This window comes from Scyliorhinus canicula, chromosome 8 (genome assembly GCF_902713615.1).
Source record: "Scyliorhinus canicula chromosome 8, sScyCan1.1, whole genome shotgun sequence".
NCBI lineage: Eukaryota > Metazoa > Chordata > Chondrichthyes > Carcharhiniformes > Scyliorhinidae > Scyliorhinus > Scyliorhinus canicula.
The window spans coordinates 29,919,217-29,946,116 of record NC_052153.1 but is presented as its reverse complement, the minus strand read 5'-3'; the positions used below and the strand labels follow the sequence as shown (position 1 = coordinate 29,946,116).

The 26,900-nt window shown below is 48.9% G+C and overlaps 1 protein-coding gene across 12 annotated transcripts in view; it reads left to right on the top strand.

The window, feature by feature from the left end:
* Positions 1-26,900, top strand: part of LOC119970168 (multiple PDZ domain protein) — a 416,554-nt gene that overhangs the window by 25,878 nt on the left and 363,776 nt on the right. For all 12 annotated transcript variants that reach the window (XM_038804325.1, XM_038804326.1, XM_038804336.1 and 9 more), the window contains exon 3: positions 6,931-7,097. In XM_038804325.1, the coding sequence (XP_038660253.1) occupies positions 6,931-7,097 (167 nt within the window). The remainder of the gene's footprint in view (positions 1-6,930; positions 7,098-26,900) is intronic.

Here is a 26,900-nt window from a genome sequence, read left to right as displayed (position 1 = left end):
TGCCGGCCGACCTTTGCGACCCATGCCGGCCGACCTTTGCGACCCATGCCGGCCGACCTTTGCGACCCATGCCGGCCGACCTTTGCGACCCATGCCGGCCGACCTTTGCGACCCATGCCGGCCGACCTTTGCGACCCATGCCGGCCGACCTTTGCGACCCATGCCGGCCGACCTTTGCGACCCATGCCGGCCGACCTTTGCGACCCATGCCGGCCGACCTTTGCGACCCATGCCGGCCGACCTTTGCGACCCATGCCGGCCGACCTTTGCGACCCATGCCGGCCGACCTTTGCGACCCATGCCGGCCGACCTTTGCGACCCATGCCGGCCGACCTTTGCGACCCATGCCGGCCGACCTTTGCGACCCATGCCGGCCGACCTTTGCGACCCATGCCGGCCGACCTTTGCGACCCATGCCGGCCGACCTTTGCGACCCATGCCGGCCGACCTTTGCGACCCATGCCGGCCGACCTTTGCGACCCATGCCGGCCGACCTTTGCGACCCATGCCGGCCGACCTTTGCGACCCATGCCGGCCGACCTTTGCGACCCATGCCGGCCGACCTTTGCGACCCATGCCGGCCGACCTTTGCGACCCATGCCGGCCGACCTTTGCGACCCATGCCGGCCGACCTTTGCGACCCATGCCGGCCGACCTTTGCGACCCATGCCGGCCGACCTTTGCGACCCATGCCGGCCGACCTTTGCGACCCATGCCGGCCGACCTTTGCGACCCATGCCGGCCGACCTTTGCGACCCATGCCGGCCGACCTTTGCGACCCATGCCGGCCGACCTTTGCGACCCATGCCGGCCGACCTTTGCGACCCATGCCGGCCGACCTTTGCGACCCATGCCGGCCGACCTTTGCGACCCATGCCGGCCGACCTTTGCGACCCATGCCGGCCGACCTTTGCGACCCATGCCGGCCGACCTTTGCGACCCATGCCGGCCGACCTTTGCGACCCATGCCGGCCGACCTTTGCGACCCATGCCGGCCGACCTTTGCGACCCATGCCGGCCGACCTTTGCGACCCATGCCGGCCGACCTTTGCGACCCATGCCGGCCGACCTTTGCGACCCATGCCGGCCGACCTTTGCGACCCATGCCGGCCGACCTTTGCGACCCATGCCGGCCGACCTTTGCGACCCATGCCGGCCGACCTTTGCGACCCATGCCGGCCGACCTTTGCGACCCATGCCGGCCGACCTTTGCGACCCATGCCGGCCGACCTTTGCGACCCATGCCGGCCGACCTTTGCGACCCATGCCGGCCGACCTTTGCGACCCATGCCGGCCGACCTTTGCGACCCATGCCGGCCGACCTTTGCGACCCATGCCGGCCGACCTTTGCGACCCATGCCGGCCGACCTTTGCGACCCATGCCGGCCGACCTTTGCGACCCATGCCGGCCGACCTTTGCGACCCATGCCGGCCGACCTTTGCGACCCATGCCGGCCGACCTTTGCGACCCATGCCGGCCGACCTTTGCGACCCATGCCGGCCGACCTTTGCGACCCATGCCGGCCGACCTTTGCGACCCATGCCGGCCGACCTTTGCGACCCATGCCGGCCGACCTTTGCGACCCATGCCGGCCGACCTTTGCGACCCATGCCGGCCGACCTTTGCGACCCATGCCGGCCGACCTTTGCGACCCATGCCGGCCGACCTTTGCGACCCATGCCGGCCGACCTTTGCGACCCATGCCGGCCGACCTTTGCGACCCATGCCGGCCGACCTTTGCGACCCATGCCGGCCGACCTTTGCGACCCATGCCGGCCGACCTTTGCGACCCATGCCGGCCGACCTTTGCGACCCATGCCGGCCGACCTTTGCGACCCATGCCGGCCGACCTTTGCGACCCATGCCGGCCGACCTTTGCGACCCATGCCGGCCGACCTTTGCGACCCATGCCGGCCGACCTTTGCGACCCATGCCGGCCGACCTTTGCGACCCATGCCGGCCGACCTTTGCGACCCATGCCGGCCGACCTTTGCGACCCATGCCGGCCGACCTTTGCGACCCATGCCGGCCGACCTTTGCGACCCATGCCGGCCGACCTTTGCGACCCATGCCGGCCGACCTTTGCGACCCATGCCGGCCGACCTTTGCGACCCATGCCGGCCGACCTTTGCGACCCATGCCGGCCGACCTTTGCGACCCATGCCGGCCGACCTTTGCGACCCATGCCGGCCGACCTTTGCGACCCATGCCGGCCGACCTTTGCGACCCATGCCGGCCGACCTTTGCGACCCATGCCGGCCGACCTTTGCGACCCATGCCGGCCGACCTTTGCGACCCATGCCGGCCGACCTTTGCGACCCATGCCGGCCGACCTTTGCGACCCATGCCGGCCGACCTTTGCGACCCATGCCGCCGACCTTTGCGACCCATGCCGGCCGACCTTTGCGACCCATGCCGGCCGACCTTTGCGACCCATGCCGGCCGACCTTTGCGACCCATGCCGGCCGACCTTTGCGACCCATGCCGGCCGACCTTTGCGACCCATGCCGGCCGACCTTTGCGACCCATGCCGGCCGACCTTTGCGACCCATGCCGGCCGACCTTTGCGACCCATGCCGGCCGACCTTTGCGACCCATGCCGGCCGACCTTTGCGACCCATGCCGGCCGACCTTTGCGACCCATGCCGGCCGACCTTTGCGACCCATGCCGGCCGACCTTTGCGACCCATGCCGGCCGACCTTTGCGACCCATGCCGGCCGACCTTTGCGACCCATGCCGGCCGACCTTTGCGACCCATGCCGGCCGACCTTTGCGACCCATGCCGGCCGACCTTTGCGACCCATGCCGGCCGACCTTTGCGACCCATGCCGGCCGACCTTTGCGACCCATGCCGGCCGACCTTTGCGACCCATGCCGGCCGACCTTTGCGACCCATGCCGGCCGACCTTTGCGACCCATGCCGGCCGACCTTCGCGACGCACGCCGGCCTACCTGCGCTACCCACCATTTTCTCTTACCTTGTTTGCTGCTGACAAAAATGGAGGAAATAGTTTTGGGTCCCTTTGGCCCTCGTACATGCTCCTCCAGTGAAACCTTCCCGTGTCGGAAAGTATGGAGTCTCCATCTGTCCAAAGTTCTGAATTTTTTTCCTGGAAAATTTTATCAAATAAACCCCCCCCTAACTTGTAAAAAAAAACTAAAATGAATAAAATAAATGGAAAAAAAAAATTAAATGAATAAAATAAATGAATGAAAACCACTACAGAACTTGTAAAACAAAAAGCTGCAACCGTTTAAAAAAAATAGCGGCCGCACTGCGCATGCGTGCCTGATGATCGGCGCGCATGCGCAATGTGGCTGAATTTTTAAAAAATGAGTTCGTGGAATCCGCATGTGTGCCGATCATCGTGCGTGCATGTGCAATTTGGCCAAATATTTTTAACATGTTCGTGGCCGCTTGCAGCCGGCGTTATGAAAATTCGGCTGCTGCGTGGGGATTTGCATGTTCGGGAGTGCCGCGGACACCGGCTCTGCGACCCTCCCGACATCTGCCTGCGACCCACCCGCGGGTCGCGCCCCCGACTTTGAAGAACGCTGCCCCAAAGAATACAATACTCTCTAAGTAACTCTTAATCTTTCCTTGCAACATCCATAAGACAACAGAAAGACATCAGGTTTAACTTCACTACTGAGAACAGTTACCACTTTGAAATCACCAAATGAACATTCATAAGCTTGCAGAGATTCATACACATCTTGTTGTGACTGCAGCTTCTCCAAATCTAAAACAAAACTAAAACACACCCTGTAGCTGCGAGTCCAAAGCAAAATTAAAAGCAGGCAGACAGCACAGCTCCCCACACTCTGACGTCACTGATAAACACCCATTTCTTAAAGGTACATCCACTACAGCTATTTTATAACCCCCCATTTCTTAAAGGTACTCCAACATGACAAAATTTTATATCAAATCCCCCAATGCTGGTCATAGTATGAACTAATTAGTCTCACTGAAACTCTGACTTCCACACAACTGTTTGCACACTCCACTCTTGGGGAAAAAAAACGCTCTTCAGAATCTTCTCCCAAACTCTCTTGGAGACCATCACTAAGGATCCACTTCCAGGATTTCAATCGTTCCTTTCAGTATTCCTCTGCCTTGGATTGCCAGGGTCATTCAAGCTTCCACACAAACTCTCTGGCACCCAGCGATGCCAACACAACGCTACTGATTCACAGGCTGTATTAAAATGTCACAAAACTTTTGATTCACCCGAGATATTTGGTTTTTCACTTAAACTCTGGTACTTGCAGCTGTGTCTTAAATTTAGAGCACTTTCTCTGCTTGTATACTTTAACTTCACATAACAGAACCATGTTCAACATTTTGTTCTTTGTTCCTTTAACTCTATTGTCTTCCTGAGACATTCTTTTTGTCCCAATTTCTGGACATTCTTTTGTTCTTTTGGGACATCTGGTCCGGGCAACTCCCTTGTCCTGTCTAACTTCTTCTGGTTCCAGCTTAAACTAGATGCAAAAATGGTTTCTAAACTAGGGAGGCTGCTGCGACAAACCACCGTGCTGCCCCCCTCATCGATGTTTTAAAGGATCGTCCCTTTAGTCTGAGATTGTGTCCTCTGGTTCTAGTTTCCCCTACCAGTGGAAACATCATTTCCACGTTCACTATATCTAGGCCTCTCAGTATTTTGTTCGTTTCAGTGAGATCCCCCCTCATCCTTCTGAACTCCATAGAGCACCAACCCAAAGTCTGCCACAAGATATCAAGAAACTGCTGAAGGACCTGCGTAGTGCAAAAGCTATGTGCCCTGATAATATTCTGGCAATCGTTTCAAAGACCTATCTTCCAGAACTTGCAGAGCCTCGAGTCAACTATTCGAAAACAGAAGTAACACTGACGTATATCGGGGCAGCACGGTGGCACAGTGGTTAGCATTGCTGCCTACGGCGCTGAGGACCCGGGTTCGAATCCCGGCCCTGGGTCACTGTCTGCGTGGAGTTTGCACATTCTCCCCGTGTCTGCGTGGGTTTCGCCCCCACAACCCAAAGATGTGCACGTTAGGTGGATTGGCCATGCTAAATTGGGTATAATTAAAAAATAATTGGGTACTCTAAATTTTTAGAAAAAAAACGAAAAAAAAAATCACTGGCGTATATCTGGCAATCTGGAAAGTTGTACAGGTATGACCTGTATACGGGAAGATGGAAAAATCCAGGCCAACCAATTACCACCCCATTAATCCACTCTGGATCATCTGTAAAACCTACGCTCCCCTTGTTCCCGGCATTCCCCTCCCCTTGTTCCCGGCAATCCCCCCCCCCCCCCCCCCCCCCCCCCCCCCCCCCCCCGTCCACCCCCCGTCCACCCCCCCCCTGTTCCCGTCAGTCGTCCTCCCTTGTTTTCCTGGCAGTCGTCTCCCCTTGTTCCCAGCAATTCCCCCCCCTCTTGTTCCCGGCAGTTCATCTCTCTCTCTCTCCCTCCCCCCCCCCCGTTCCCGGCAGTTCCCTCCCCCTGTTCCCGGCAGTCTCCCCCCCCCCCCCCCCCCTTGCTCTCGGCAGTCCCCCCCCTCCCCAACACCCTCTTCCCGGCAGGCCCACCCCGGTTCCCGGCAGTCCCCCCTTGTTCCCGGCAGTTTTCAGACCGGATGGTATAAATTCTTGGTGTAAATTGCCTGGAATTGAATATTCAAAGTTTGCAGAAGCCATCAAACTTCGAAATAAGCAACAAGATGCATAGTAACAGATTTCAGGAGGACATAATCAGACTGGTGAATTGTACATGCACATGGCCGATGAATTGATAGAGATGTGTCATATGTTTTGCTATGTGGAATGGGGAGAGGAATATAACCTAAATGGTATAGGTTTAATAGAAACAGGAACAGAGAGACCTGGGGACGTTTGTACACACATCTTGGAAGGTAGCAGAAGTATGTGTTCAGAAAACATATGGGATTTTTGTCTTTGAACAAAGGGATTCTGGCAAAAAATCAATGCAGAACTCCTTTGGCCTCAGCTGGAATATTGTGTTCAATTCTGGTTGGCACACTTAAATGGACTAGGCCTTGCAGAGGATGCAAAACAGAATTACTGGAATGATACCAGTGATGAGGCTCTTCCATTATTTGAGGGACTGGAGAAGCTCGGGTTGTTCTCTGAACAGCAGGGAACGGTAAGGGAAGATATGATAGATGTTGAAAACCATGAACCATTTGGAGAGAATAGATTAGGAGAAACTCATTCCAGTCAGGAGTGTCAGTAACCAATGGACACAGGTTTATGCTGACGGTCAGAAGAGCCAGAGGTGACATGAGGAACCTTTTATTTGCACAGGGAGTTGTTGTGAACTGAAATACATTGCTTTAAAGAGTGTTTGAAGCAAATTCAATAATAACATTTGAAAAAAGCATTGGATAAATGCTTGAAGGGAAATTACTGAGCTTATGGGGCATGAAGTGCTCTCCTTACCTTAAATAGCCGACACAGACAAAATGGGCCAAGTAGCCGCCTTCTGTGTTGAATTATTCTATGATTTAATCATTCCAGCTAACTGCTTATGTACAACTGCTTTATGTATAACTGCCAGATATGTAACATTCCATGTGGCGCATAAAAGTCCCACACTTGCCTCACATCACCAAATATGGATGACTTCTCTTTTTAAATTGGTGTTCATCTGTTTGTTCTTATTTTTGGGATAGTGACTCCATCAAGCCAGCTTGTCTATGTCAGCAATCCCTTTTAAATCAAATTTGCAGACAATCTAAACAAAGGAATAATATAATTTCCTCGAAATATGCAATTGAGCTTGTTGGAGGATTGGTGAGATACCAATCAGACTACATCTGTGGACCGTATTCCTCTGTGCTTGCTGTATGTATTTGCCATTGCATAATATAGATTCATATTGTTTTGATGAATTTTTCACCTGAATTAATTGTACTTGTAGATGCCCAGCGTGCTTTGCAGGCTGTAGAACGGTTACAAGCAAAGTTACGAGAAAGAGGGGATGTGACAAATGAAGAGAGACTGAGCTTGCTGAGATCTGTGCTACGGAGCCCACTCTTTAACCAGATCCTGAACCTGCAAAGCGCTGTTCAGCAGCTGAAAGATCAGGTAAAAGCCAACACAGCTGGTTTATTTTGAGCATTAAATTGGTTTTTCGTTTCAACTCTAATATTGGCCATCATTGAGTATGCAGAGTAAGTGCATCTTATTGGTATCACTGTTGAGCAAAAACCTAAAAAAAGACTTTTATCATAAAGAAGTGAATATGTTAAGACATTCTCCCATTGTATTTAATATTTCTTACTGAAATGAACAAGTCTTTGAACTGTGAACAAAACGTTTCTGTACCATTGCAATTTTATAAATTATCTGTTTAATTTGTTTGTCATCTTCTACACTTTAAAAAATTGCATTGTCAGGCGGTTGAACTGTAACTACTTCCTGTAAGGGTCCTTCTTGTTTATCCCCTTGTTTCCCCTTTCTTTTATTTTGCCGTTATCATTCTTGTTCCATGGGTGATTACTAGACATATAACTTAAGTGAGAATGAGGAATTCAGAAATTACAGGAGGGAACACACTGCTATTTTGAATAGGAGGTTCAGGCGTTTCGTTCAGAGATGGGGTGGGGCTTGGTTTGATTGATTGGCTGGTGGCTATCAAATTGTGCAAAAGGCTGCACTTTGCCTGGTAACAGGTGGTGATTGAATTCGATTCTATCCCAATGGGATGGTTCTCAGAGACCTGAGGGGGCAGGTGAGTCCCAGATAGAGAAAGACAAGGACCTGCTTTCTTTCCCCCTCCAGAACAAGATGTGTGAACAAAGAACAAAGAAAATTACAGCACAGGAACAGGCCCTTTGGCCCTCCCAGCCTGCGCCAATCCAGATCCTTTATCTAAACCTGTCGCCTATTTTCCAAGCATCTACTTCCCTCTGTTCCCCGCCCGTTCATATATCTGTCCAGATGCATCTTAAATGATGCTATCGTGCCCGCCTCTACCACCTCCGCTGGCAAAGCGTTCCAGGCACCCACCACCCTCTGCGTTAAAAACTTTCCACTCACATCTCCCTTAAACTTTCCCCCTCTCACCTTGAAATTGTGACCCCCTGTAATTGACACCCTCACTCTTGGAAAAAGCTTGTTGCTATCCACCCTGTCCATACCTCTCATAATTTTGTAGACATCAATCAGGTCCCCCCCTCAACCTCCGTCTTTCCAACGAAAACAATCCTAATCTACTCAACCTTTCTTCATAGCTAGCACCCTCCATACCAGGCAACATCCTGGTGAACCTCCTCTGCACCCTCTCTAAAGCATCCACATCCTTCTGGTAATGTGGCGACCAGAACTACACGCAGTATCCAAATGTGGCCTAATCAAAGTCCGATACAACTGTAACATGACATGCCGACTCTTGTACTCAATACCCCGTCCGATGAAGGCAAGCATGCTGTATGCCTTCTTGACCACTCTATCAACCTTCAGGGCTACAATGGACCTGAACTCCCAGATCTCTCTGTACATCAATTTTCACCAGGACTCTTCCATTGACCATATAGTCTGCTCTTGAATTTGATCTTCCAAAATGCATCACCTCGCATTTGTCTGGATTGAACTCCATCTGCCATTTCTCTGCCCAACTCTCCAATCTATCTAAATTTTGCTGTATTCTCTGACAGTCCTCCTCGCTATCTGCAACTACGCTAATCTTAGTATCATCTGCAAACTTGCTCATCAGACCACCTATACCTTCGTCCAGATCATTTATGTATATCACAAACAATACTGATCCAAGCACGGATCCCTGTGGAGCACCACGAGTCACCTTTCTCCATTTTGAGACACTCCCTTCCACCACTACTCTGTCTCCTGTTGCCCAGCCAGTTCTTTATCCATCTAGCTAGTACACCCTGAACCCCATGCGACTTCACTTTTTCCATCAACCTGCCATGGGAAACTTCATCAAACGGCTTACTGAAGTCCATGTATATGACATCTACAGCCCTTCCCTCATCAATTAACTTTGTCACTTCCTCAGAATTCTATTAGGTTTGTAAGACATGACCTTCCCTGCACAAAACCATGCTGCCTATCACTGATAAGTCTATTTTCTTCCAAATGTGAATAGATCTTATCCCTCAGCATCTTCTCCAACAGTTTGCCTACCACTGACATCAAGCTCACAGGTCTATAATTCCCTGGATTATCCCTGCTGCCCTTCTTAAACAAAGGGACAACATTAGCAATTCTCCAGTCCTCCAGGACCTCCCCCGTGCTCAAGGATGTTGCAAAGGTATATGTTAAGGCCCCAGCTATTTCGTCCCTCGTTTCCCTCAGTAACCTGGGATAGATCCCATCCGGTCCTGGGGACTTGTCCACCTTAATGCCTTTTAGAATACCCAAAACTTCCCCCTTCCTTCTGCCGACATGACCTTGAGTATTTAAACATCCATCCCTAGCCTCAACATCCGTCATGGCCCTCTCCTTGGTGAATACCGATGCAAAGTACTCATTAAGAATCTCACTCATTTCCTCTGACTCCACGCATAAAGTCCCTCTTTTATCTGAGTAGGTCAATCCTTTCTCTAGTTACCCTCTTGTGTGTGCTGGATTTCTGAAGCTGAAGAGAACCTGAATGAATGAATCTACTCTTTTTCTCTAGCTATTTCTCTTGCTCTCTCTCTCTCTCCAGAAGGGCTGTGAGGGCTGTGTTTTTGAAACTACTGAATCTACAGTAAATCTTCAAACTTAAAATAAAGTTTTAAGAGGAGTAGGCTGCTAAAAATACCACCTGAAACACACTTTCTTTTTTCTTTTACTTATAATTCTGTTGCCATCTGGGATGGCCACGTCCCGATTACAAAATGGACACATTGCAAAGAATGCAGGGAAAATGGACAATACTGAGAAAGCAAGCAGGTGCAAGGTTTGTCTGTTGATTCGAGCTGTAGCTCCCAAACAAGACCGATACTGCAAAGCCATTAGCATACTAATGAGCCATCTCCGGGGACAAAAGAGTAACCTTTAGGTAAACGATACTAAGGCAGACACCCTGGCGCCAGAGGAGACTAGAACAAAGCAGGCCAGCGGCCTCCTAGGACACGCCCAGCAATCAGGGCACCCACCCCTTTATTGGAGGAAATCGATACCAATGATCAAGAGACGGCCCAATTAATTGGGACCAAGTTCAAGGTCCGCCCAAAAGCGTGCTAAGCCCCGTTTGGGTTTAAGAAGAAGCCCCCAAGAGAGAATCGCTCTCTTGGCCTTGCCTCTCAGCGAGGGGAGACCTGCCTAGCAACTGCACCAGAACAAATAAGTCCAAAGTCAACGCACGCTACGAGACAGACGCTCCTAGCTACTATTCCGTACCAGCTCAACCCCAGCAGCCTCAGAACCGGACAATGCCCATTGTCCCTCTGACTGAGTGGGCACCCGAAGCTAAGTATAGGCTTTAGTAGTAGTGATTGTTTAGTTGGTGGAGTTTTGTGCACGAGTATATTTGACTGTGTGTGTAAATAAATGAGCATTGATTTCAAATTTACTAACTGGTGTATTTGGTGATCAGTAATTGTTCAGTATTTGTTTTTGAACCTTGTGGCGGTATCGAAAGATACCTGGCGACTCTTGAGCAAACGTAATTAGAATTAAGGAAAGCGACCATATTAACCGCCATAAACAGAGCCAACTACATGGTGCTTAGTTGTAATGTTACCTATTTGTATTGCTAAAGGGGCTGTGATGTGTCCCTGTTGTAAATGACCTGTAAAGCCACTGAGTGTGATGGCGTCTGTTGTGGGCCACGTGTCTCGTTGGAACATCGTGGAGGAATTGAGTGTGGTGCGGGACCCTCCTGTGTCCCAAAGAAATTCTAAGGGGTGTCTCCGGACTTTGCCTACTACTACTGGTCGACCGAACATGTCCCAAAGGGTGTTGCAGACCCAAGTTGGGGAGCCCGAACACCGTCAGTCGGTGCCGTTCATGTCTGCATTCTCTGAACGGGCGCTAACGCTATGGATCGGCTTTGCCCTATTCCTATTTAGGGTGCCTGTCTGTTGGACTCTCTGCTGCTTTTGTGGCGCATTGCACTCTCATGCAAAGTGTCCTAGCTGTCCACAATTGTAGCATTCTTGGGATTTGGGCTGGGGTGGGCTGTTCCTGCCCTCATTCACCCATGTGGGGTTCTGGTGCGCTTTAACTGGATTCGTGTCTGTCTGCTCTTCCTCAGGCTTTATAAATGCGGTTTTGCCTTGGACTGATTGCTCCCAAGCGCGGGGCAACCTTTTCAAAACCCATTTTTCATTGTGGGCCTCGTCTGAGGGGTCATAATTTGTGTAAGCTCTCTGTCCTGCCTCTGTTGCATGAGAGGCCAGGCTTCGAGTCCATTTGGATATATTATCTGCGGTCAAATGGGCACGGGCTAACTCTGAAAACTGCTGTGAATTGTGTCCACAAGCGTCCAGCAAACGCTGTGGGGTGCTCCTTTGCCGACACTTGTTTAGGCCTTCTACCGGGTCTCCTCTGTTATAGCCGATTTCATCTAGGATCGCTATGTACATTTCTTTGAGAGGGGCCTCCTCCTACATTCTGTGGGTCGGGAAGGGCTGCCACGACTGAAGGGTCGAGGCTTAAAACCATGAGCTTCACTTGCTCCTTCTCATCCAGGCCGTACATGGTGGCCTGCTGTTTAACTCTAGCGAAAAACTGGTGGGGGTCTGATGAGGGAAGGAATGGTGTAATTTTTCCACATGCGTCCCGTAATTGGGTTACGGTTAACGGGGTTGTATAAAGGAAATCTGCGTCTCCTTCTGCTGCAGCCCTGCGGTGTGTGGTGACAGGGGTCATGGGGGTATGTTCTGCCTGTTCAGTCGGGGGTTGGAGTGCTCTCCTTTTCTGGGGTTTTTCCTGCGTGCATGTCCCATGCACGTATCTATGGGCAGTTTCATTCAATTCCTGCCAATTGGGGCCGTTTTCCTGATCTAACTGGGGTCCAAATGTGCTTTGAAATCCGTTCTGAACGGAAAGCAGAGATTGCAATTCTGCAATTTGCTTCTGGCACTTTGCGTGGTCTACGGAGTTCTGCCTTTGTTCCGTCGTGGAAGTGTGGAGTGCTTGTAGGGCTGCTTTTAAATCATTACACTGTTTCTGCAATTTCTCAACTTGTTGCTCGATTTCTTGTCTTACCAAGACCGCACGTTGCGTGTCCTGGTTGGCCTTATCGTATTGGGTTTGGAAACTACTAAAATGTGTGAGACAAGACTGGTGTGCCTTCTTGGCATCATCCACCTCTCTGTCCCTCACTGCTAACTGCTCTCTTAACTCCTTATTCTCCTTCTCAACTTCACTCACATCTACCTCACTATTTCTCTCTCCCTCCTCGATCTCTCTACGGAGCGTCCTAAAGACCTCCTCTGTGCCTTGCAATTGTGCCAAGCAGGACACGATTGCCATCGGCTTGCGAGCTTTCCCTAAGCTCTTCTTGTGGATCTCTGACAGGTTCTCCCACCAAGTACGTCCTACACTCCCGGGACCTGTTTCGTCATTGGTGCAGAATTCACTCCAAATGGGCCATCCTTTCCCTTTGAGATATTTTCTGATCTCATCTTCCCATACGGGACACTGTCCTGCTCTACTGGTCGCTGTAACCTCGAATTCCTGGGGGTTCATAAGGCATTCCATTGCCTTCATTGCCATCTTCTCTATCTAGGTTCTCTACTGAATTTGGAACAGGGGGTGATAAAGTGGTGATGTAAACAAGGGTACAGCTTACGCTATTTTCCGGCCTACAAATCTCCCGACAGTTTTACGCAACAAAATCTCTCAGGTTTACCTGATATCTCTGTTAGTACGCATGCATTAACATACTTCCGAATCTCGGAGGCTTGATCCGTATTGTTCTTACGCTTGTGGTTTTTCTGTTTCTAATTGGATTATCGATTCCAATTTGGGTTCTCTCGGAGTGGTTAGGCCACTTTAAATCGAGTCCCGTCAGAGGTCACCAGTAAATGTTGCTCGTTGTGTTCTCTCTCTAATTAGCTCTGTTCATGGCGGTTAATATGATTGCCTTCCTTAATTCTAATTACGTTTGCTCAAGAGTCGCCAGGTATTTTTCGATACCGCCACAAGGTTCAAAACCGAATACTGATCAAAGACTCGAAACACCAGTTAGTAAGTTCGAAATCAATGCTCATTTATTTGCCCACGCAGTCAAATATACTCATGCACAAAACTCTACCAACTAATCTCACTGCTACTAAAGCCTACACTGAGCTGCGGGTGCCCACTCAGTCAGAGGAACTATGGCCGTTGTCCGGTTCTGAGGCTGCTGGGGTCGAGCTGGTACGGAATAGTAGCTAGGAGCGTCTGTCTCGTAGCGTGTGTTGACTTTGGACTTACTTGTTCTGGTGCAGCTGCTAGGCAGGTCTCTCCTCGCTGAGATCCAAGGCCAAGAGAGCGATTCTCTCTTGGGGGCTCCTTCTTATACCCAAAGGGGGCTTTGCGTGCTTTTGGCGGGCCTTGAACTTGGTCCCAATTAATTGGACCATATCTTGATCATCGGTATCGATTTCCTCCAATAAAGGGGTGGCTGTCCTGATTGCTGGGCGGGTCCGAGGTGGCCATTGGCCTGCTTTGTTCTAGTCTCCTCTTGTGCCGGGGTGTATGCCTCAGTATCGTTTACCTAAAACGAGGTAATACGAGGAAGTATTGTCCCCGGAGATGGCTCATTGGTATGGTAATGGTTTTGCAGTATCGGTCTTGTCTGGGAGCTACAGCTCCAATCAACAGACAAACCTTGCACCTGCTTGCTTTCTCAGTATTGTCCATTTTCCCTGCATTCTTTGCAAAGTGTCCATTTTGTTATCGGGATGTGGCCATCCCAGATGGCTACAATTCCTTACACCATTCTTCCTCTTTATATTTTTCTATCGTGTGTGTGTGTGTGTGTGTATGTATGTGTGTGTGTGTGTGTATATATATAGATGGTGTGGAGGGGGAGTTAAAGCAGGGAATGAGGAATTAGAGAATAGTTAACCAGTTGTTTTTGCTGCATATTTCATTACAGTCTTTTCTTAATAACAAAAACCCATTGTATTTACATTTACAAACCTGGTGACTAATTATTGGGCAACCAAAGGCCAAAGACTTTGGGTATTTTTCCAAGAATTATTGGTGAATTCACTTGTGTTGCTGGAATTGACTGCACACTAGCCCAAGGTATCGTAACGTTCCACTTAAAGAAAGAATGACTTGCATTGATATAGTGCCTTGCATAGCTTCATTTCATTCCAATACACTTTGCAGTCAGCAAAGTACTTTGGAATTGTAGTCGCTGTTGTGGTGTGGTGCTGTTTTTAATGTAACAACATGACCATAGTTGAAGGTTAGACTTGAGCAAGTTAAAACCTAATGGAGTTGGTGGGAAAAAAAAGGTGAAGAGTGATGGGAACCTGGTGAGACAGAGGATAGAGCTACAAGTGGATGAGTTGGAATTTTTATGAAATTAGCTCAGAAGGATTGCACAGATGGAATTGAGTTTGGAGAAGCTGGAAACAGGAATGAACGGTTTAGTTGTATTGGAGGTGAAATTGGAATTTTGATATCTCAGCAACAGTAACATTTGAATTTATAAAGTTGTTTTAACATACAATGCCCCAAGGGACATCACAGGCTTCTTGTAAAACCAAATTTGACACCAAGGTCATGATTTCTGTCATGATGCTCTCCGTTGTGGTGAAAATAGTGGAAATGCCTGAACATCCTAAGCACCAGCCCCGAACAAGGCAATTCCCAATTTTGTGGGCATGGAATTGGGGCCTTTTATGCACATTCTATGGAGGAAGCTCATTGGCTGCCACAACTGAAGTGGGATTTTGGTCGGCCAGGAATGTGAAACCCATAAGTGCGCAGATTGGACCCAGGTAAGAACTTTGTTGATTTGTTTGGATAGATAAGGTACTCCTTTTGATCGCCTCCCATCTTTGGTAGAGGCCAGTTGAGTTTTGTAATTGTTAAAAGTGGCAAATGTGCATAAAGAGTGAAGAACTGTCAATTGACCTGTCAAAATCAACTGTCAAAACTACCAGAAACACCTGACAAACTGATGCGGTTTTAAAAATTTCGGCCTTTAAATCTGAGAAAATACTGTCTGAAGTGTTAAAAAAAGTGATTGCTTGTTGTTTCACTCTGTTGACATAACCATTGTTAAATTACTAGTTTGTAATATGTCGTTGCTCTTTGTTTTACACTTCCAGAATGGTCTGATGGTTAGATTCAAAAGTAACTACCAATCTTCAACTTAAAGCAAATAGGTTTAATTTAATAACGAATTAAATGATGTTGAGTTGCATTTGTTCACTCTTAAAGAACTATAACTGGTGATAAAGTAATTCAGAATAAGTAGTAACTATATTTAACTACATGTGCTAACTATGCTATATCTCTCTAACACTCTACTGTCCAATCACTCCTGGTTCGAAGAGACCCAAGATCCTTTGAGTCCACATATATACATAGAACATAGAACATACAGTGCAGAAGGAGGCCATTCAGTCCATCGAGTCTGCACCGACCCACTTAAGCGCTCGCTTCCACCCTATCCCAATCTAGTGCTGCCATCTAGTGGTTGTCGTACACTATACTGTAGTCATTAACCCTACAGGTTGTTGCATAAGATAAAGATGCATGGCATTAAGGGTAAAGTAGTAGCATGGATAGAGGATTGGTTAATTAAGAGAAAGCAAAGAGTGGGGATTAATGGGTGTTTCTCTGGTTGGCAATCAGTAGCTAGTGGTGTCCCTCAGGGATTTGTGTTTGGCCCACAATTGTTCACAATTTACATAGATGATTTGGAGTTGGGGACCAAGAGCAATGTGTCCAAGTTTGCAGATGACACTAAGATGAGTGGTAAAGCGAAAAGTGCAGAGGATACTGGACGTCTGCAGAGGGATTTGGATAGGTTAAGTGAATGGGCTAGGGTCTGGCAGATGGAATACAATGTTGACAAATGTGAGGTTATCCATTTTGGTAGTAATAACAGCAAACGGGATTATTATTTAAACGATAAAATAGTAAAGCATGCCGCTGTGCAGAGAGACCTGGGTGTGCTAGTGCATGAGTCACAGAAAGTTGGTTCACAGGTGCAACAGGTGATTAAGAAGGCAAATGGAATTTTGTCCTTCATTGCTAGAGGGATGGAGTTTAAGACTAGGGAGGTTATGTTTCAATTGTATAAGGTGTTAGCGAGGCCACACCTGGAGTATTGTGTTCAGTTTTGGTCTCCTTACTTGAGAAAGGACGTACTGGCACTGGAGGGTGTGCAGAGGAGATTCACTATGTTAATCCCAGAGCTGAAGGGGTTGGATTACGAGGAGAGGTTGAGTAGACTGGGACTGTACTCGTTGGAATTTAGAAGGATGAGGGGGGGATCTTATAGAAACATTTAAAATTATGAAGGGAATAGATAGGATAGATGCGAGCAGGTTGTTTCCACTGACGGGTGAAAGCAGAACTAGGGGACATAGCCTCAAAATAAGGGGAAGTAGATTTAGGACTGAGTTTAGGAGGAACTTCTTCACCCAAAGGGTTGTGAATCTATGGAATTCCTTGCCCAGTGAAGCAGTTGAGGCTCCCTCATTAAATGTTTTTCAGGTAAAGATAGATAGTTTTTTGAAGAATAAAGGGATTAAGGGTTATGGTGTTCGGGCTGGAAAGTGGAGCTGAGTCCACAAAAGATCAGCCATGATCTGATTGAATGGCGGAGCAGGCTCGAGGGGCCAGATGGCCTACTCCTGCTCCTAGTTCTTATGTTCTTATGTAAATGCACATGTTCTAAATAAATGATACTAGGTAATTTCTCATGCTGGTGTCAGGGCAAAGGATGGTGGCCGGGAGAATGGGTTGACGCTTAAGCTGGCATAAAGGTTATAAAGAGCCATAGGTGGTGGAGACAGTGATTAGGTTGTCATAGAAAGTATGAGGGAAAATAGGATGTGGGTGCAGAGGCATAGGTTGGCAGGGAGAATCTGATGGTCCATGGGGCGAGAGTACAGGGCATGCAGTGGCATGATTCGTCAAGGAAAGTATGGGCCAAGTAGAGTGAGAACATGGTATAAATCGGCATGGTTTGGCATTAATGTAGTGGGGACGTTTTCATTTTTTATTTTTGGATACAGTGCTGGAGCCCCAAGGCTGGCCTTGCGCCCAGTCAGCCTCTGCTCCCAGCAACCTACTCAATTCTACTGAGGTTGCCTGCCTGACTCCTATTTAAGGCTGCCCCGCCTCCTGTCAGGGCCAGCCCCTTCTGCTCCTCGCGCTCTCTGCTCCTCGCGCTCTCTGCTCCTCGCGCTCTCTGCTACTCGCGCTCTCTGCTCCTCGCGCTCTCTGCTCCCCGCGCTCTCTGCTCCTCGCGCTCTCTGCTCCTCGCCTCCTCTGCTCCTCGCCCTCTCTGCTCCTCGCGCTCTCTGCTCCTCGCGCTCTCTGCTCCTCGCGCTCTCTGCTCCTCGCGCTCTCTGCTCCTCGCGCGCTCTGCTCCTCGCGCTCTCTGCTCCTCGCGCGCTCTGCTCCTCGCGCTCTCTGCTCCTCGCGCTCTCTGCTCCTCGCGCGCTCTGCTCCTCGCGCGCTCTGCTCCTCGCGCGCTCTGCTCCTCGCGCGCTCTGCTCCTCGCGCGCTCTGCTCCTCGCGCGCTCTGCTCCTCGCGCGCTCTGCTCCTCGCGCTCTCCTGCTCCTCGCGCTCTCTGCTCCTCGCGCTCTCTGCTCCTCGCGCTCTCTGCTCCTCGCGCTCTCTGCTCCTCGCGCTCTCTGCTCCTCGCGCTCCTCTCTCCTCGCGCTCTCTGCTCCTCGCGCTCTCTGCTCCTCGCGCTCTCTGCTCCTCGCGCTCTCTGCTCCTCGCGCTCTCTGCTCCTCGCGCTCTCTGCTCCTCGCGCTCTCTGCTCCTCGCGCTCTCTGCTCCTCGCGCTCTCTGCTCCTCGCGCTCTCTGCTCCTCGCGCTCTCTGCTCCTCGCGCTCTCTGCTCCTCGCGCTCTCTGCTCCTCGCGCTCTCTGCTCCTCGCGCTCTCTGCTCCTCGCGCTCATCTGCTCCTCGCGCTCTCTGCTCCTCGCGCTCTCTGCTCCTCGCGCTCCTCTGCTCCTCGCGCTCTCTGCTCCTCTCGCTCTCTGCTCCTCGCGCTCTCTGCTCCTCGCGCTCTCTGCTCCTCGCGCTCTCTGCTCCTCGCGCTCTCTGCTCCTCGCGCTCCTCTGCTCCTCGCGCTCTCTGCTCCTCGCGCTCTCTGCTCCTCTCGCTCTCTGCTCCTCGCGCTCTCTGCTCCTCCTCGCGCTCTCTGCTCCTCGCGCTCTCTGCTCCTCGCGCTCTCTGCTCCTCGCGCTCTCTGCTCCTCGCGCTCTCTGCTCCTCGCGCTCTCTGCCCCTCGCGCTCTCTGCTCCTCGCGCTCTCGCCCCTCGCGCTCTATGCCCCTCCGCTCTCTGCCCCTCGCTCTCTCTCCCTCGCGCTCTATGCCCCTCGCGCTCTATGCCCCTCGCGCTCTATGCCCCTCGCGCTCTCTGCCCCTCGCGCTCTCTGCCCCTCGCGCTCTCTGCCCCTCGCGCTCTCTGCCCCTCGCGCTCTCTGCCCCTCTCTCTCAGCTCTCTCTCTCAGCTCGCTCTCTCTCAGCTCTCTCTCTCCTCTCTCTCTCAGCTCTCTCTCTCTCAGCTCTCTCTCTCTCAGCTCTCTCTCTCTCAGTTCTCTCTCTCACTGCTCTCTCTCTCAGCGCTCTCTCTCTCAGCGCTCTCTCTCTCAGCGCTCTCTCTCAGCGCTCTCTCTCAGCGCTCTCTCTCTCAGCGCTCTCTCTCTCAGCTCTCTCTCTCTCTTTCAGATCTCTCTCTCTCTCTCTCTTTCAGATCTCTCTCTTTCAGATCTCTCTCTCTCTCTCTTTCAGATCTCTCTCTTTCAGATCTCTCTCTTTCAGATCTCTCTCTCTTTCAGATCTCTCTCTCTCTCTTCAGATTCTCTTCTCTCTTTCAGATCTCTCTCTCTCCGTCTTCAGATCTCTCTCTCTCCACTCTCTTCAGATCTCTCTCTGCTCTCCTTCAGATCTCTCTTCATCTCCTCTTTCAGATCTCTCTCTCATCTCTTTCAGATCTCTCTCTCTCTCTTTCAGAGCTCTCTCTCTCAGTATTCTTTCAGACTCTCTCTCTCTCTCTCTTTCAGAAGTCTCTCTCTCGTCTCTCTTTCAGATCTCTCTCCTCTCCTCTCTTCAGATCTCTCTCTCTCTCGAATCTCGTCCTCCTCTCTCTCTCAGATCTCTCTCTCTCTCTCTCTCTCTCTGATCTCTCTCTCCCTCTCTCAGATCTCTCTCTCCCTCTCTCTCTCTCTCTCTCAGATCTCTCTCGCTCTCAGCTCTCTTTCTCTCTCTCTCTCTCTCTTTCTCTCTCAGCTCTCTTTCTCTCTCTCTCTTAGTTCTCCATCTGCTCAACCCAGCTCCTCAATCAAAGATTCTCCCCTGATGATCTGACTTGAATCCATTTTCGTTATCTTGGCTGTTTGCCCACTCCTGTTAATACAAAAGAACAGAGGTATGCCATTCATATGCAATCAACCTGTCATTGACGGACAAATCGGTCATCAGATACTGGGATGGGATGAAGGCTGGTCAAATGAAGTTGTCCCGAAATTGGCACTAATGAGGTTAAATCGAAATGGGACAAGGTAACTCAGACTGTGGGCATATCCCTCTGAGCCTACTGGCAGCATTGTTTTCACCTGTTTAACCCTTAAATTGCCTGCCACAGTTTGGACTCCATTTCTGGAGCTAAGTTCCTAATAACTCCCTTTTTAAACAAAAGAACCATCAATATACACAGATGACTTCATTTTCTGAACCCTTTTCAATTCTCGACAGTAGTTTACATTCTATATGGTATTTATATATATTTTTCAGTTTAAACAAGCAAACATCCCATGAGTGCAGTCCGTTGTAGTCTTTTCCCATGTCACGGCCTTGGTAGGGCATCAGCGATCACCTTTTCTTTTGAAAATTTTTGCATTAGTTCTGTCCAAGTGGCCGTAGTATTATCAGACCTAAAATTGGGCTCGGTAACAGTTTCCATACTTTCACTCAACAAAACCTAATCAATAATTCAGTTATATGCAGTTGTCTGACTTTACCAGCAGAACTTTTGTTTACTTGATCGTATGACAGATTGGTGATTACATTTATCAGTGGTTTTGTGTCCTGCTTTTGCTGTCTGTTGAGGATAGTCAAAATAATTGGTAGCAGCTGATGTTTGGACAGTGTCAAACACCAGTCTTTGCATGTTGAAAAGTTTTCTGACTCTTTTGGCTAAATTTCTACTAACTCTTCAGCCTCCATATTCCGTTTTCCACCACGGACGATGCTTTCTTTGAAAAGGTGAGACAACTTAGGAGCAGCATGGTAGCTGGTGGTTAGCACTATGGCTTAACAGCGTCAGGGTCCCAGGTTTGATTCCCTGCTGGGTCACTGTCTGTGTGGAGTCTGCACGTTCTCCCCGTGTGTGCGTGGGTTTCCTCCGGGTGCTTCAGTTTCCTCCCACAGTCCAAAGACGTGCAGGTTAGGTGGATTGGCCATGCTAAATTGTCCTTAGTGTCCAAAAAGGTTGGGAGGAGTTATTGGGTTCGGGGAAGAGGGTGGAAGGGGAGGGCTTAAGTGGGTCGGTGCAACTCGATGGGCCGAATAGCCTCCTTCTGCACTGTATGTACTATGTCTATGTCTGTAACTTAAGTTCTTAGAATCATAGAATTTACAGTGCAGAAGGAGGCAATTCGGCCCATCGAGTCTGCACTGGCTCTTGGAAAGAGCACCCTACTTAAGCCCACACCTCCACCTTATTCCTGTAACCCAGTAACCCCACCTAACCTTTTGGGACACTAAGGGTAATTTATCATGGCCAATCCACCGAACCTGCGCATCTTTGGACTGTGGGAGGGAACCGGAGGAACTTAATATGGTTTTCTTCACCACATCATAATCCCCAGATACCTGCTCTAATAGTCAGGCAGATGCATCAATAGCTTTGCTTACCAGTTTTGTTTGAACCAATACCTCCCATGTGGCCTTCTGGCCAATTCAATTGTTAGCTATTTCCTCAGAAGATATAAAGTACGCTTCAATATTGTTCTCATCGAATCTTGGCAAGGATGTGTATATTGAAACATATCCCTACTAAACATTTGACTTGGTGGGGGGTGGGTGGGGGTGAAGGTGGTGGGGGGGGGGGGGGGGGGGGGGGGGGGGGTTGGGGGGGGGGGGGGGGGGGGGGGGGGGTTGGGGGGGGGGGGGGGGGGGTTGGGGGGGGGGGGGGGGGGGGGGCAAACACTTTTAAGTTGTTCTCCTTGCATTGCCAGTTTCTGAAGTTCAAATTCTCTCTCTCTGTCCTTTGTTTTTTCCATGGCCAATCTTCCTCTATCTTCCTTTGTTGGTCTTTCCCTTTCCATTTCCCTTTTTGTTTGGGTTCATTTGTCATCTCCATTTCTCTCAGTTTTAATTTTACTTAGATTCAAGCTAATTCTAATGGGTTAGAATGTCCAAAAGATGTGCTGGTTGGGTGGATTGGCCATGCTGAATTGCCTTTTAGTATCTAAAGGTTAGGTGGTGTTACGGGGCTAGGGAAGAAGATTGGGCCTAGTTAGGGTGCTCTTGCGGTAGGTCAGTGCACACTCGATGGGCTAAATGGGCTCCTTCTGCACTGTAGGGATTCTACGATTCTATGTTTGGTAAGAGTAAATATTCAGCTATAGCTTGTATTTTCTCTGCTTTCTTTGCTCCTTTTGGCAGGGCTAACTGCTGTGTCTCTGCCAAACTCAAGCTTTTCTTTAGATTACATTTTTAGATCCTCCTGACTGATTTCTTCCATCCGCAGGCCATCTTTCGCAACTGCAAGGGTTATTTGCAGTCACTCCCAATTCAATATTTCAAACTCTGAAAGAATGCAATTGATCCACATACACTCACTGTCTTTTAGTTCGATAACCCAAGCTATACAAGGAATTAAATGCAAGAATATCCCACCCATGAGCACCATATTTGATATGGATGCCTGGTCAGCCCTCAGCAATAGCTAAGAGATTGAACCAAACACATAACTTTTTAAAGTTTTAAGACAGTGCAGAAAGATCTATTTGTTCCGGGAATGATAATATAAGAAATAGGGCTTGGTTATTTTATAACCAAACTTTATCAAAACAAAAGAAAAGAAAACAATATTTAAACTCTTAAATTTAACTCTGCCACCAACAGATTACATGTAGTTTCTTGACCTTAACACACACTTTCCCGTTAGACAACATGTCCAGTAAACATACAGCTCTCATTCAACTGACAGAGACAGAGAACGATGATACTTGTATCTACAAAGCAATTCTCTGCTGTAAGCTCCCCTCAGCTTCTCAAACAAAGAGGTGGTCAGACTTGAATATATTCTTGTTATACAAAGGAACAGAGCTATCCCATTTATATATAATTAACCTTCCAATGACCGACAAAGAGGTCATCAGACTCTGGGATGGGATGATGGCTGGTCAACAAGGTTGTGCTGAATGACAACGGATTGTGAGTGGATCAACCTCTGTATTCCTACTAAGGACGTTAAGTCTGAATGGGACAAGGCAACCCGAGTTGTGGGCATATCCGTCTGAGTCTGCTGCCATCAGTCTTTTAGTTATTTAACCCCTAAATAGTCTGCTGCATTTTGGACCTCATCTGCAAGTTAAGGCCCAATGATTCTAGTGGATATTAAATAAGATAAGAACATAAGAACTAGGAGCAGGAGTAGGCCATCTGGCCCCTCGAGCCTGCTCCGCCATTCAATTAGATCATGGCTGATCTTTTGTGGACTCAGCTCCACTTTCCGGCCCGAACACCATAACCCTTAATCCCTTTATTCTTCAAAAAACTATCTATCTTTACCTTAAAAACATGTAATGAAGGAGCCTCAACTGCTTCACTGGGCAAGGAATTCCATAGATTCACAACCCTTTGGGTGAAGAAGTTCCTCCTAAACTCAGTTCTAAATCTACTTCCCCTTATTTTGAGGCTATGCCCCCTAGTTCTGCTGTCACCCGCCAGTGGAAACAACCTGCCCGCATCTATCCTATCTATTCCCTTCATAATTTTAAATGTTTCTATAAGATCCCCCCTCATCCTTCTAAATTCCAACGAGTACAGTCCCAGTCTACTCAACCTCTCCTCATAATCCAACCCCTTCAGCTCTGGGATGAACCTAGTGAATCTCCTCTGCACACCCTCCAGCGCCAGTACGTCCTTTCTCAAGTAAGGAGACCAAAACTGAACACAATACTCCAGGTGTGGCCTCTCTAACACCTTATACAATTGCAACATAACCTCCCTAGTCTTAAACTCCATCCCTCCAGCAATGAAGGACAAAATTCCATTTGCCTTCTTAATCACCTGTTGCACTTGTAAACCAACCTTCTGTGACTCATGCACTAGCACACCCAAGTCTCTCTGAACAGCGGCATGCTTTAATATTTTATCGTTTAAATAATAATCCCGTTTGCTGTTATTCCTACCAAAATGGATAACCTCACATTTGTCAACATTGTATTCCATCTGCCAGACCCGAGCCCATTCACTTAACCTATCCAAATCCCTCTGCAGACTTCCAGTATCCTCTGCACTTTTCGCTTTACCACTCATCTTAGTGTCATCTGCAAACTTGGACACATTGCCCTTGGTCCCCAACTCCAAATCATCTATGTAAATTGTGAACAATTGTGGGCCCAACACGGATCCCTGAGGGACACCACTAGCTACTGATTGCCAACCAGAGAAACACCCATTTATCCCAACTCTTTGCTTTCTATTAATTAACCAATCCTCTATCCATGCTACTACTTTACCCTTAATGCCATGCATCTTTATCTTATGCAGCAACCTTTTGTATGGCACCTTGTCAAAGGCTTTCTGGAAATCCAGATATACCACATCCATCGGCTCCCCGTTATCTACTGCACTGGTAATGTCCTCAAAAAATTTCACTAAATTAGTTAGGCACGACCTGCCTTTTACGAACCCATGCTGCGTCTGCCCAATGGGACAATTTCTATCCAGATGCCTCGCAATTCCTTCCTTGATGATAGATTCCAGCATCTTCCCTATTACCGAAGTTAAACTCACTGGCCTATAATTTCCTGCTTTCTGCCTACCTCCTTTTTTAAACAGTGGCGTCACGTTTGCTAATTTCCAATCCACCGGGACCACCCCAGAGTCTAGTGAATTTCGGTAAATTATCACTAGTGCATCTGCAATTTCCCTAGCTATCTCGTTTAGCACTCTGGGATGCATTCCATCAGGGCCAGGAGACTTGTCTACCTTTAGCCCCATTAGCTTGCCCATCACTCCCTCCTTAGTGATAACAATCCTCTCAAGGTCCTCACCTGTCACAGCCTCATTTCTATCAGTCGCTGGCATGTTATTTGTGTCTTCCACTGTGAAGACCGACCCAAAAAACCTGTTCAGTTCCTCAGCCATTTCCTCATTTCCCATTATTAAAACTCCCTTCTCATCCTCTAAAGGACCAATATTTACCTTAGCCACTCTTTTTTGTCTTATATATTTGTAAAAACTTTTACTGTCTGTTTTTATATTCTGAGCAAGTTTACTCTCATACTCTATCTTGCTCTTCTTTATAGCTTTTTAGTAGCTTTCTGTTTCCCCCTAAAGATTTCCCAGTCCTCTAATCTCCCAGCAATCTTTGCCACTTTATATGCTTTTTCCTTCAATTTGATACTCTCCCTTATTTCCTTAGATATCCACGGTCGATTTTCCCTCTTTCTTCCGTCCTTCCTTTTTGTTGGTATAAACCTTTGCTGAGCACTGTGAAAAATCGCTTGGAATGTTCTCCACTGTTCCTCAACTGTTCCACCATAAAGTCTTAGCTCCCAGTCTACCTTAGCTAGTTCTTCTCTCATCCCCTTGTAATCTCCTTTTCTTTAAACACAAAACACTAGTATTTGATTTTACTTTCTCACCCTCCATCTGTATTTTAAATTCCACCATATTGTGATCGCTCCTTCCGAGAGGATCCCTAACTATGAGATCATGAATCAATCCTGTCTCATTACACAGGACAAGATCTAGGACCGCTTGTTCCCTCGTAGGTTCCATTACATACTGTTCTAGGAAACTATCGCGGATACATTCTATAAACTCCTCCTCACGGTTGCCTTGACCGACCTGGTTAAAACCAATCGACATGTAGATTAAAATCCCCCATGATAACTGCTGTACCATTTCTACATGCATCAGTTATTTCTTTGTTTATTGCCTGCCCCACCATATCGTTACTATTTGGTGGCCGATAGACTACTCCTATCAGTGACTTTTTCGCCTTACTATTCCTGATTTCTACCCAAATAGATTCAACCTTATCCTCCATAGCACCGATGTCATCCCTTACTATTGCCCGGATGTCATCCTTAAATAACAGAGCAACACCACCTCCCTTACCATCCACTCTGTCCTTCCGAATAGTTTGATACCCTCGGATATTTAACTCCCAGTCGTGACCATCCTTTAACCATGTTTCAGTAGTGGCCACTAAATCATAGTCATTCACGATGATTTGTGCCACCAACTCATTTACTTTATTCCGAATACTACGAGCACTCAGGTAAAGTACACTTACGTTGGTTTTTTTACCTCTGTTTTGAATCTTAACATCTCCAGTTTTATTCCTTTTGTTATTACTGGGCCTATTCACTGTGCTCCCCTCAGTCACTGTACCTTGTACTGTCGCCCTTACGGATTTCTGACTATGTCTTCTCTGCCTTGCACTTTTCCCCTTACTTCCTTTTGTTTCTGTCCCTGTTTTGCTACCTTCCAACTTCCAGCATTGGTTCCCATCCCCCTGCCACATTAGTTTAAACCCTCCCCAACAGCTCTAGAAAACCCTAGGACATCGGTTCCAGTCCTGCCCAAGTGCAGACCGTCCGGTTTGTACTGGTCCCACCTCCCCCAGAACCGGTCCCAATGCCCCAGGAATTTGAATCCCTCCCTCTTGCACCATCTCTCGAGCCACGCATTCATCCTATCTATCCTGACATTCCTACTCTGACTAGCTCGTGGCACTGGTAGCAATCCTGAGATTACTACCTTTGAGGTCCTACTTTTTATTTTAACTCCTAACTCCCTGAATTCCGCTTGTAGGACCTCATCCCGTTTTTACCTATATCGTTGGTGCCTATGTGCACCACGACAGCTGGCTGTTCACCCTCCCCCCCCCCCCCCCCCCCCCCCCCCCCCCCCCCCCCAGAATGTCCTGCAGCCGCTCCGAGACATCCTTGACCCTTGCACCAGGGAGGCAACAAACCATCCTGGAGTCTCGATTGCGTCCACAGAACCGCCTGTCTATTCCCCTTACGATCGAGTCCCCTATCACTATCGCCCTGCCATTTTTCTTCCTGCCCTGCTGTGCAGCAGAGCCAGCCACGGTGCCATGAACCTGGCTGCTGCTGCCTTCCCCTGGTGAGCCATCGTCCTCAACAGTATCCAAAGCGGTATATCTGTTTTGCAGGGAGATGACCGCAGGGGACACCTGCACTGCCTTCCTACTCTTGCTCTTTCTTTTGGTCACCCATTTTCTATCTCCCTCAGTAACCTTCACCTGCGGTGTGACCAACTCGCTAAACGTGCTATCCACGACCTCCTCAGCATCGCGGATGCTCCAAAGTGAGTCCATCCGCAGCTCCAGAGCCGTCAAGCGGTCTAACAAGAGCTGCAACTGAACACACTTCTTGCACGTGAAGGAGCCAGGGACAGTGGACGTGTCCCTGAGCTCCCACATCGCACACGAGGAGCATGACACGGGTCTGGGATCTCCTGCCATGTCTTAAACCCTTGGTAAACTTAAACAACTACAATTTCAAAATAAAATAAATAAATT